The 11,619-nt window shown below is 45.4% G+C and overlaps 1 protein-coding gene across 2 annotated transcripts in view; it reads left to right on the top strand.

Annotated features, from left to right (window-relative positions):
- The first annotated feature begins 6,006 nt into the window (after positions 1-6,006).
- RDH13 (retinol dehydrogenase 13) overlaps positions 6,007-11,619 on the top strand; it is a 15,289-nt gene continuing 9,676 nt past the window's right edge. Inside the window, exons 1-2 of one of the 2 annotated variants that reach the window (XM_003802918.3) lie at positions 6,007-6,096; positions 10,550-10,668. In XM_003802918.3, the coding sequence (XP_003802966.1) occupies positions 6,032-6,096; positions 10,550-10,668 (184 nt within the window). In that variant the 5' untranslated portion in view covers positions 6,007-6,031. Of the gene's footprint in view, positions 6,101-10,549; positions 10,669-11,619 lie in introns of both variants that reach the window. The other variant, XM_023508701.1, reaches the window with a different exon arrangement.

Raw genomic sequence — 11,619 nt, forward strand, 5'->3', positions numbered from 1 at the left:
AACGTCCAGCTGTTTTTTAGTTGCAGCTGTCATTGTTGTTTGGCAGGCCAGGGCTAGATTTGAACCCACCAGCTCCAGTGTATGTGGCTGGCGCTCTAGCCACTTGAGCTACAGGCGCCGAGTCCTTCACCTGTGTCTTAATTCTCTTATCTGTGAATGGAGCATGATGATAACAATGATATTTACCCCAACAGGACATTCACACATGTGAAGTGCCAAGAGAGGTGACCCACACATCGTTAAGTGTTAACCATTGGAACTTTTATCATTCACCCCAAATATTTGTTGAATTCTACTGCGGGCCAGAGTTTGTGGGTTCATGTTGGCTGTGGAGGATATAGCCATGAACAAAGTAGACACAAGGCAGAGTCCTTACCTTCATAGGGCTCTCGGTTTGGGGGTAGAGAACGAATAGAGAGGGGTGAGAAGGGAGAGGGAGAGAGAGAAATGGAATGAAAGAGAATGAGAATTGGCTACCATAAATTCTCTGAGGGGGACAGCAAAGTGCATTGTTGGAGAATTCCCTTAGCACCTGTGGGACAGCATCCTCTGCTTATTGGGAATGGGTTAACATCAACGACGGCAAAAAGGTGCACAAGCTACCTGGAGTCCAAAGAAGTATCCTAACCACCCAGGTGTGTTTGGGAATCAGGTAGGAGGTCCCCAGAAGGGGGATTTGCACACATTGTTTTCTGCCTAATAACCACGTTAATAGCCAGCAATGTTCTGGCACTTACTTTGGGTTAGGTCCTTATTATGAATTGCTTCATGTCATCTTTTCAAATTCAATGACAAGGGCTGGCACAGTGCATCACACTGCTTGTTGTAAATAAAGTTTTATTAAAACAGCTGTGCTTGTTTATTTGCTTATCATCTATGGCTGCTTCTGAGCTACTGTGGCAGAGCAAGTGCAACAGCCACCACATGCGCTGCAGAGCCGAAATCATCAACTACCTGGCTATTTGTAGGAAAATATGCTGACCCCTGCCCTGAAAGTAGATGATCTACAGACCTTTGTTAACAGAGGAGGAGGAAAAAAAAAGACATAGAGAGAAACAATGCTTTTTTCAAGGTTGAAAGAATGAGCATTTGAACTGAGTGTCCATGTTATTTAATTTTTTTAATTTTAATTTTTCTATATTTCATTGTGATAAAAAGCACATAAAATAAAATATACCATCTTAACCATTCTTAGGTCTACAGTTCCATACACTTAAAATGAGAATGACTGGGTCAGAGGGATGCACCGATGGTTTTAGCACAGACTGCTGAAGGGCCTTGTTGGAAGGATGTACTAATTTGACACTCCCACCAGCAGGGTGTAAGTACCTGCATTAAGTACATTTATTTTGTTATGCAACCATCACCACCATCCATCTCCAGAACTCTTTTCATTTTGCAAAATGAACTCTGCACCCACTCACCAACAACTCCCCATTTCCTTCTCCCCCCACCACCCTATTTTCTGCCACTACGAATTTGGCAGCTCCAGGTAGCTCATGTAAGTGGAATAATGCGGTATCCATCATTTGTGAATGGCTTGCTCCACTGAGTATAATGTCCTCATGGCTCCTCTGTGTTGTCGCATGTGTCAGAATTTCCTTCCTTCTTAAGGCTGAATAATATTCCATTGTGTGTGTAGATGACATTTTGTTTACCCATTCATCTGTCAGCAGGCACTTGGGCTGCTATGCCCTGTACTGCCTCTCATGGGATAGTTTCACCTCCACAAGCAAGAAGCCATTACCTGACAACAATGGGGAAAAACAGATGATCACAAAGTGAAAACCAATAAAATCACTCATCCCTCTGCCTGGCAGAGAACTCATGCAGAATCTTACAGTGTTTTCTTTCAAGCTCTAAAAATATACATGTGAGTACATAAATTAAGAAAAGAGAGAATCATGGTGGCACCTGTAGCTCAGTGGGTAGGGCGCTGGCGGCATACACCAAGGGTGGCGGGTTCCAACCCAGCTTGGGCCAGCTAAAAAAAAAAAAACCAACAGCAATGGGCGACTGCAACAAAAAAAATAGCCGGGCATTGTGTAGTTCCAGGTACTTGGGAGGCTGAGGCAAGAAAATACCTTAAACCCAAGAGTTTGAGGTTGCTGTGAGCTGTGATGCCACGGCATTCTATCCAGGCAACAGCTTGAGATTCTGTCTCCAAAAAAAAAAAAAAAAAAAAAATGGAAATCAGTGTTGTGACTTACTCCATAGCCTATTTTTTTTTTTTATTTTTTTCTGCTTTGGTGGTAAATGAAGGAACTCATGGAATTTCTTATACTTTTGAGTCTGATGAAGCAGGAGACAGAGTCTGTCTAGAAACACATAGAGATGAATTAACTTTGCCTGTTAGTATCAGGGCAGGTACTCTGCCTTCTTGCCAAATTCCAGGGTCCAACTTAGTGCCTGAGACACAGTAAGTGCTAAATAATTGTCAAAAGAAGGAGTGACTGACCACTAACCTACGGGTGGACATTGGAGTTGATTTTGTTTACTTTTAGCATGTCACTACTATACAGAGAGGCTGTGAGGAACACTTGCCTATACATGTTTCTTTCTGAATCACCTGCCTTAGCATAAATTCTTCCAAGGGGATTGACTGGGTTGAAGATATGCACAGATACTTGCTGAATGGCCTTCTAGTAGGGTTGTACTGACTGACACTCCCGCCAGCATAGTAAGAGTACCTGTTTTCCCACATCCTTGCCAACACTGAGTATTATTATTGTCTTAAATCTTGCCAGTCTGATAATTAGAAAGTGTTATCTTACTTCATCTTAATGAGTATTTATCTGATTCTCTGTAAGGCTGAGAAGTTTCATGTGCGTGTTGACTTTCTTCCTTTGCAAATGGCCCACCACATTCTTTGCCTGTATTCTCCCCTTTCTGGTGAGGATGAGCCTTTTCCCCTCTCACTGATTCATAAAGGCTCTTTACATATTAAGGATACTAACTCTTTGTGGTTGGAATGGGTAAGAGGAGCCTGAAGTTGAGGGAGGAGAAATCATTGCCCAAGATACACATCTGGGAAAAGGTGGAGCAGGGATCAGAATCAAAGTCTAAATCTATGCCTGGGGTTCCCCATAGCCCCTTCCACCTTCCCAGGTCTCATCCCTTCTATACTCCAGCATTCCCACAATCTCAGAAAGGAGAGATGTCTCTCACTAGACACAGCCATCTTTGCTGCAGCCCCAACAATAAACCTTTCCTTGTTTGTTGTAAGGATTAAATGAGCTACTTACTACTCAGTGCAATATCTGGCACATATCAGGTACTAAATAAATAATAGTTCATAAAAACTATCAATAGAAATAAAAACAATAAATAGTAGTTGTCATTATTATTTATTTTTATTCTTTTCTCTTCAGCTGCATTTCTTGCCAGTTGCTTCCCCCTTTAAGCCACCCCCATACCATCCCAAACAACCTGTAACCTCCCAAGCAACTTGCCTCCTGACTTTTAGCCTTTGCATATGCTGTTGCTTCTGTCAAAGTTGCCACTCACCTTGGTTTACTTGATGAACTCCTACTCATCCCTCAAAATCCTATTCAGGTTTCCTCACTCTTAGGCTGGGTCTCTAATCATAGATCCTGGATTCAGGGTTGGCGTGTTCCCTTCGGGTGTCCTGTGTCCAGGACCTAAGCACCCATAGCTCACTGTTTTCAAGGAACTACAGAAATAAGATGCAACTCTCCAAGAAAAAAAAAAATTAGGTCCACATCTTGAAAGCTGCAAAGCCAACGTGGACTCATCTCATTCTAAGTCTACAAAACAAGACATTACATCACTTTGTTAGTTGTCAAAGCCAATATTTAGAAACTTTTTGGAACATCTGGAAATAATTTATCAGTCAGATATTTCTCACTTCATAAAAATTCTTAAGTATGTCTACTGATTATGGAGAAATCAGACCAATCATACCAAATGAGTTACTTGCAGTCAAATAATTTCCAGAACAAAATGATAAGTCTTTTCATTATCCCCTGCCCCCTGTTTTGGTCAGCTTTACTGAAGTATAATTTATGTACCAGAGAATTCACTATCCCCACCTCCGTTTTGAGACAGTCTCACTCTGTTGCCTAGGCTAGAGTGCAGTGGCCTTAGCCTAGCTCACAGTAGCCTTGAACTCCTGAGTTCAAATGATTGTCCTGCCTCAGTCAGTCTCCCAAGTGGCTGGGACTACAGGCGCTCACCACAATGCCAAGTTATTTATTTATTTATTGAGACAGAGTCTCACTCTGCAGCCCTGGCTAGTATGCTGTGGCAACATAGCTCTCAGCAACCTCAGATTCTTGAGCTTGAGCAATCCTCTTGCCTCGGCATCCTGAGTAGCTGGGACTACAGGTCCACACCACAGTGCCCAGCTAGTTTTTTTCTATTTTTAGGAGGGATGGGGTCTCACTCTTGCTCAGGCTGGTCTCAAACTCCTGAGCTCAAGAGATTCTCCCACCTCAGTCCCTATAGTGCTGGGATTACAGGCGTGAGCCACCGTATCTGGCCTGTAATCATCCTTATACATAAGTCTTTGTGTGGGCCTGCACTATTTTTATTTCTCTTGGTAAAATATCTAGGAATGAGATTATTGGGTCGCAGCATCTCCTCCTCTCCAAATGTCCATCAAAACTTCATTTTCAAAATTTATTTTTTAAAACGGACAAGTAGAGATTGTAAGTATTTATGGTGTTTAACATGTTTTGAACTATGTATACATCATGGAATGGCTAAATTAAGCTAATGAACAAGATGCATTGCCTCACATATTTATTTTTTGTGATGAGAACACAAAATCTACTTTAGCAATTTTCAAGCACAGAATACATTGTTATTAACTATAGTTACCATGTCATACATTAGATCTCTAGAACTCATTCCTCCTAACTGAAATTTTGTGTTCTTTGGCCAGTTTTTTAAATATTGAAAAAAAAAAACATAACAAAACACATATGTTTACTGTGAGATGTGAATAGTTTTAATGTGTTTGAGATGGTAAGTGCTTAAGGCCCCTGCAGTTGTTAAAATAGCCCTTCCTGCCTGTGTAACCTCCGTGAGCGGGACTCATGAGATGAGGACAGTTCATCCGCTGGGGAAGAAAACTTACCCCAGTTAGGCGGACTGGGTGGAATTGGTCCGTTCCAGTGCTGCCCACTCCTGAACCCTGGGGACTGTTGTGGGTGGGAGGTGGGATCTGACAGAATCGTTCTGAACCAGTGCGAGGGGTGCAGGTGCCTAGTTCATCTCAGACTGGTGGGGGTGACAGGCACAGACAGGTAAGAGCAGGAGTGGCGGGATACTCATCCAAGAGAGGCAGCCCGGGCAAAGTCTCTGAGAAGGCAGGATGGGAGATCGAAGTGGGCGGCCAGGAGCTTTGGAAGTAAGTCTGGGCCCCAGCCTCTCCTCCATCAGACTCAGGGGTCCAGGCCCCCAGACCCTTTTCCTCCATTTGACACAGGGATCCGGGCCTCCAGCCCCCTTCTCCATCGGACCCAGGGGTTCAAACTCCAGCCCCTCCTCCTCCATCAGGACCCCATGAGCTTGGGTACCCCCAGGCCACTAGGTCCTGGTTTCTGTGCACCGAAATCCTCAAATTCTCCCACAAACCTCAAATTCTCCTACAAACTCACTAGTACCAAGTGCAGATATTGGTAAACATATTTGTACAGGAGGAAACAGGCTGACATATTTGAAAGACGCACAGACGATGGCAGTCTGGCGGCGGTGGGATTCGAACCGTCTTTTCACTCCAGGACCGCTTAGCGCCTCTTGTGATGAGAGCGTAACGCAGCTCAGGGTCCGCCCCATAGCCACGGCCCCGCCTCCCGGCTCCCGAAACTACCTTTCCCAGCTGAGACAGCGCTCGCGGGGTGGGGCGGGGGAACCCCTCCATAGGTCCCGCCTCGTGCCCCTTAACCGTCCCCCGCCCCTCGGCCCCTCGGCCCCTCGCCACACCCCCTCGACTTTCAGTTCCGGAAACCGAAGGCTCTGCGGCGCCTGCGCCTCCCCACGTGGCTGCCAGTGCTGGGGGCAGGACATGAGCCGCTACCTTCTACCGCTGTCCGCGCTGGGCACTGTGGTGGGGGGCGCCGTGCTGCTCAGGTGGGTACGTGCGGGCCTGCCGGTCGCGGGCGGGGAGGGCAGCTCCGAGAGATGCGGCCCCCTAGAGATGGCAGACAGCGCTCGATCGGACCGGCGCTTCGCCCGCCCAAGGTCACCCGGAGGAAGGGCGGGAGTGGGCCCTCTTATACATTTTGGTTTACTCTTTCTAGTCTTCTAATTAATGTTTAATCAGCAAATTGTGCTTACCGTGTGTTCCGTGCCGGCCTGTGTCACCGAAACTCTCCTTATTCAAAATTAAAGAAATAGGAACGTACAACTCAATAAAAGGAAAGATCCTATTGCATAGGAAATGCAGTGTACACATATCTTTGTCTGTTTTCCTCCCTCCCTCGCTCTCGTCTTCTTTTCTCTCTTTCCCGAGGAGTTTGGGATTGTATTGAATATACACAGCAGTAACTGTCATTAATTCTGCACCTAGGAAAAATGCCTTTTCCTGTTACAAGTGAGTAGGGGTCCCAGGGCAGAACCCAGACACGTCTGGCTTCGGAGTCCACGGTCTTTCCATCAGTGTGTATACTTCCAATTTGGTTTTATTTCCACTTTTAATTTAGCATTAAAGGTGCAGGTTCACCCCTGTTCTTGCAGACTGTTGCTTTGGTTGTATAGAGTCTCATCCTTGGGGTACCATGTCATCTCTCCCTCCTTAGCAACACTTTGCTCTCTTCCTACAGTTAGGTAAGGCACTGAATGATGTAACTTTTGGGTATATATGTATGTACCAGCATCTTTTGATAAATGTCTATGAGTGGTCTGGAGGCAATGTCCAATGTACACATTTATATGATTTGACACCTGAGACTAAATCACCATCCCAAAAGATTTAACAGGCTCTCCTCACATTGAGTAAAGTAGTGGTTTCCTGACATCTACCAATGTTTTTAAGAAACATTCCTTCCCATTATTATTGTTTTTGAGACAGAGTTTCACTATGTCACCCTTGGTAGAGTGCCCTGGCATCATAGCTCACTGCAACCTCAAACTCTTGGGCTCAAGCGATTCTCTTGCCTCAGCCTCCTGAGTAGCTGGGACTACAGGCACCTACTACAACACCCAGCTATTTCTAGAGATGGGGTCTCTCCTTGCTCAGGCTGATCTCAAACCTGTGAGCTCAGGCAAACCACCTGCCTCGGCCTCCTGGTGTGCTGGGATTACAGGCATAAGCCACTATGCCCGGCCCCGAAATGATTAAAGGGTAAGTTGATCATCATGTAAATGTATTTCCTGTTGAAGAATAAATAAAATTTAAAACAATGATAATATATAACTCACATAATACGATACTATGATAAAGAGAAGCCACAGTTGTTTGGGCCTATCCTTAGCAGGGTGGTTTAGGAACATGGACCCTGACATCAGACTCACTTGGCTTTGGGTCCTGACACCTTTTCTGATTGTGTGGCCTTCAGCAGGTCATCTGTAAGGTGAGGGAAATGACTTTTCCTTATCCTACTGGGGTTGCCAGACACATTTAACCTGAGAATGATGTATGCCCAGTGCTGTGAGCCCACCCTCTATCTTTTGGTAATGTTTTCTTTTCTTTCTTTCTTTCTTTCTTTTTTTTTTTGAGATAGAGTCTCACTATGTTGCCCTTGGTAGGTGCTATGGTGTTACAGTTCACAGCAACCTCAGACACTTGGGCGTAGGCGATTCTCTTGCCTTAGCCTCCTGAGTAGCTGGGACTACACTAGCACACCACAATGCCTGGCTAGTTTTTTGTTGTTGTCATTGTTTAGTAGGCCTGGGCTGGGCTCGAACCTGCCAGCCCCTGTGTATGTGGCTGGCACCCTAACCACTGAGCACTGAGCCAGGTAATGTTTTCTTGAACATGTTCTGTGTGTCAGGCCCTTTGTAAGCACATCCTGTGGCTTAACTTTGGATATTCACAAAACCTTGTGAGGTAGGTATTATCATACAATGTCCCTCAATGTGTGCAGTGTTCTTCAGTGAAAGAGGGTGAGGTCTGCAAACTGTGGCTCCCAGACTGATTCTGTCCCGCTGCCTGATTCTGTAAATAAAGTTTTATTGGAACACAGCCACATTCTATTTGTTTGCATTTTGCCTGTGGTTACTTTTGTACTACAAGGGCAGGGCTGAGTAACTATGACAGAGTTCATGTGGACTAAAATGTAGAAAACATTTACCATCTGGCCTGTTATGGGAGAGGTTTACTAAATATTGGTCTACCTCACTTCAGGAAATGAACCAAACAGCCACCCAGTGGTCTATAGCAGCATTGCCCAGGAATTTTCTGTGATGATAGACATGTTCTATAGTTGCGCTTTCCTCTGTGCTAACTCCTGACTATTTGACTATAAAGCAGGGCTACTTAACTTTAATTAATTTAAATTAAAAATTAGCTTCAAGTGGCTGGTGGCCACCATATTGTACAGTGCCCTTCTGTGGATGCAGTGTTGTTTCTCTGGTAGACCCTGTTGGTGAACATTGGCTTATTTCCCATGGTTAGCTTCTGTGGGGCGTGGGTGTGGTAGGCAGAATAATGACCCCCTAAGTTGTCCACATCCCGATCCTCAGAACTTGTGAATACGATACCTCATATATCAAAAGTGACTTTGCTGGTTTGGTGCCCATAACTCAGTGAGTAGTGCGACGGCCACATACACCACAGGTTAGAGCCCAGCCCAGACCTGCTAAAGAACAAGGACATTGCAACCAAAAATAGCTGGGCGTTGTGGTGGGCACCTGTAATCCCAGCTACTTGGGAGGCTGAGGCAAGAGAATTGCTTAAATCCAAGAGTTTGAGGTTGCTGTGAGCTGTGATGCCACGGCAATCTACCAAGGGGGACATAGTGAGACTCTGTCTAAAAAAAAAAAAAAAAGTAACTTTGCTGGTGGCTCTTTTTTTTTTTTTTTTATTGAATGGTAACTATGTACATTAATGCCGGTGGCTCTTTAACCTTTTCTCCTTCATAATAGAGACCCACTTCCAGCTCTCTTGGGAAGTACTCTAAACTTTATCTTTGTTCTTCCTAAATAAACTCTCTCTTTGTTACTCACTTCTATCCACACTGCCTGTGCTGCTCTTGTTTTAAAAGGGCAATACTGCCTGGAGGTGCAGAGGTCAATGAAAGTCTCCCAGCCAATTGCAAATGGAGTATTTAATACCCCCTGCAGGCCTTGTTTCCATTTCTGTCTCACCTTTTCTTCTTCATGAGAGGGACCCATTTCCAGCTGTCTTTGGAAGTGTGCTAAATTTGCCCTTTATTCTTCCTAAATAAAATCTCTCTGTTACCCTAAAAAAACCAAACCAAACCAAACCACCAAAAGTGACTTGGCTGATGGGTTTAAATTAAGAATCTCGAGATGAGATTATCCTGGATTACTAGGGGGCCATGTCATCTTATAGGGCCTTTATAAGAGGGAGGCAGGAGGGTCAGAGTCAGAGAAGAGATGGCAAGATGGAATGACGCACTCTGAAGGTGGAGGGTGGGGACCACCAGCCAAGGGTTGTGGGAGGCCTCTATAGGACTCTCCCCTGGAGCCTCCAGAAGGAACTTGGCTCTGCAGATACCTTGGTTTTATCTCTGAGATCTATTTTGGACTCCTGACCTGCAGAGCTGTAGGATGATATACTTGCTTCGGTTTAAGTCACTGTGTTTGTAGTAATTTGTTATAGCAACCATTGGAATCTCATATAGCAAGTATTTATAAAATAATTGTCATCTCATGAAGGCTTTCCATGCACCAGAGTCTGGGTTAAGAATTTTTTTTTTTGAGATAGCCTCAAGCTGTTTCCCTGGGTAGAGTGCCATGGCATCACAGCTCACAGCAACCTCCAACTCCTGGCTTAAGCGAGTCTTCTGCCTCCACCTCCCAAGTAGACTATAGGCGCCCACCACAACGCCTGGCTATTTTTTGGTAGCAGCCATCATTGTTGTTTGGCAGGCCTGGACTGGATTCGAACCTGCCAGCTCAGGTGTATGTGGCTGGTGCCTTAGCCACTTGAGCCACAGGCGCCGAGCCTGGGTTAAGACTTTTATGGAGAATTATGACAAAAATTCCACGGTGTGAGGTGATTTTCTTTCTTTCTTTTTCTTTTTTTTGAGACAGAGCCTCAAGCTATCCCCCTAGGTAGAGTGCCATGGCATCACAGTTCACAGCAACCTCCAACTCCTGGGCTCAAGCGAGTCTCCTGGCTCTGCCTCCCAAGTAGCTGGGACCACAGGCACCCACCACAACGCCTGGCTATTTTTTGGTTGCAGCCATCATTGTTGTTTTGGCAGACCTTGGCTGGATTCGAACCCGCCACCTTGGGTGTATGTGGCTGGCGCCTTAGCCATGTAAGCCACAGGCGCTGAGCTGTAATTTTCTGTTTTTTGGTTGAGGGGATGAGCTCAGAGGGTTCATTGAATCACATGGGGTCACACAGGGCAAGATGGCACAGGCAGAACTGATCATGCTGTTTCACCTTCAGGGACTATGTCGCCGGTGGGTCTTGCCCCAGCAAGGCCACCATACCTGGGAAGACGGTCATTGTGACAGGTGCCAACACAGGCATTGGGAAGCAAACTGCCCTGGAACTGGCCAAAAGAGGTAAAATCCCACCTGCTTTTGGATCTTGAAGGCACATTTGCACAGCTGTGTTTAGTGCAGTGTTAATCATGTAGCCCAAAGGTGGAAGCAACCCACATGTCCATCCACAGGTGAACAGTTAAATGCAATGTGGTATGTACATAAAACAGAATATTATTTAGCCTTGCAAAGAGAAGAAATTCTGATACATGCTTCAACATGGAAGGACTTTGAGGACGTTATGCTAAGTGGAATAAGCCAGTCACAGAAGGACAAATACTGTGTGATTCTACTTCTGCCAGGTACAGGAGGAGTCAGGGGCTGGGAAGGGGACTGGGGAATTGTTTAATGGGTGCAGAGTTGTAGTTTTGTAAGATGAAGAAGTTCTGGAAATGGGTAGTGATGATGGTTGCAGGACAGAGTGAATGAATTTAATCCCGCTGCACCATACACTTAAAAATGGTTAAGATGGTAAATTTTGTGCTCTGTGTGTTTTACCAGAATAAAACAAATTGAAAAATCTCTCCTGCTTTTGCTGCCTGAGACTGGGGGATGTGAGATTGTGCAGGCAGAGGGTTTGCTTTTTTGCAGCATGTTGAGGTGACTGGATTCTTTGGGTTACCAGTGGCAGAAACCAAACCCATGGCTGCTTAAGCCAGAGATGCTCCTGTTGCCTGGGAGAGATGATGAAGGGTTTGGAGTCCCAGAGGATGCTATTGGCCCTCAGAATGTTTTGGTTTTGGGCTTTCACTTTTTCTTGGCCTTATCCTTGCCTACTGCAGTCAGACTCAGTCCTAATGGCTGGGGCAGAGGTTAAGGGTCAAGACCCCATCGGAAAATTGTTTTGTTTTGTTTTTTGAGACAGAGCCTCAAGCTATCCCCTGGGTAGAGTGCTGTGGCTTCACAGCTCACAGCAACCTCCAACTCCTGGGCTCAAGCAAGTCTCCTGCCTCAGCCTCCCAAATAGCTGGG

Source organism: Otolemur garnettii, unplaced genomic scaffold, assembly GCF_000181295.1.
Source record: "Otolemur garnettii isolate 467f Iridium unplaced genomic scaffold, OtoGar3 scaffold00264, whole genome shotgun sequence".
Classification (NCBI taxonomy): domain Eukaryota; kingdom Metazoa; phylum Chordata; class Mammalia; order Primates; family Galagidae; genus Otolemur; species Otolemur garnettii.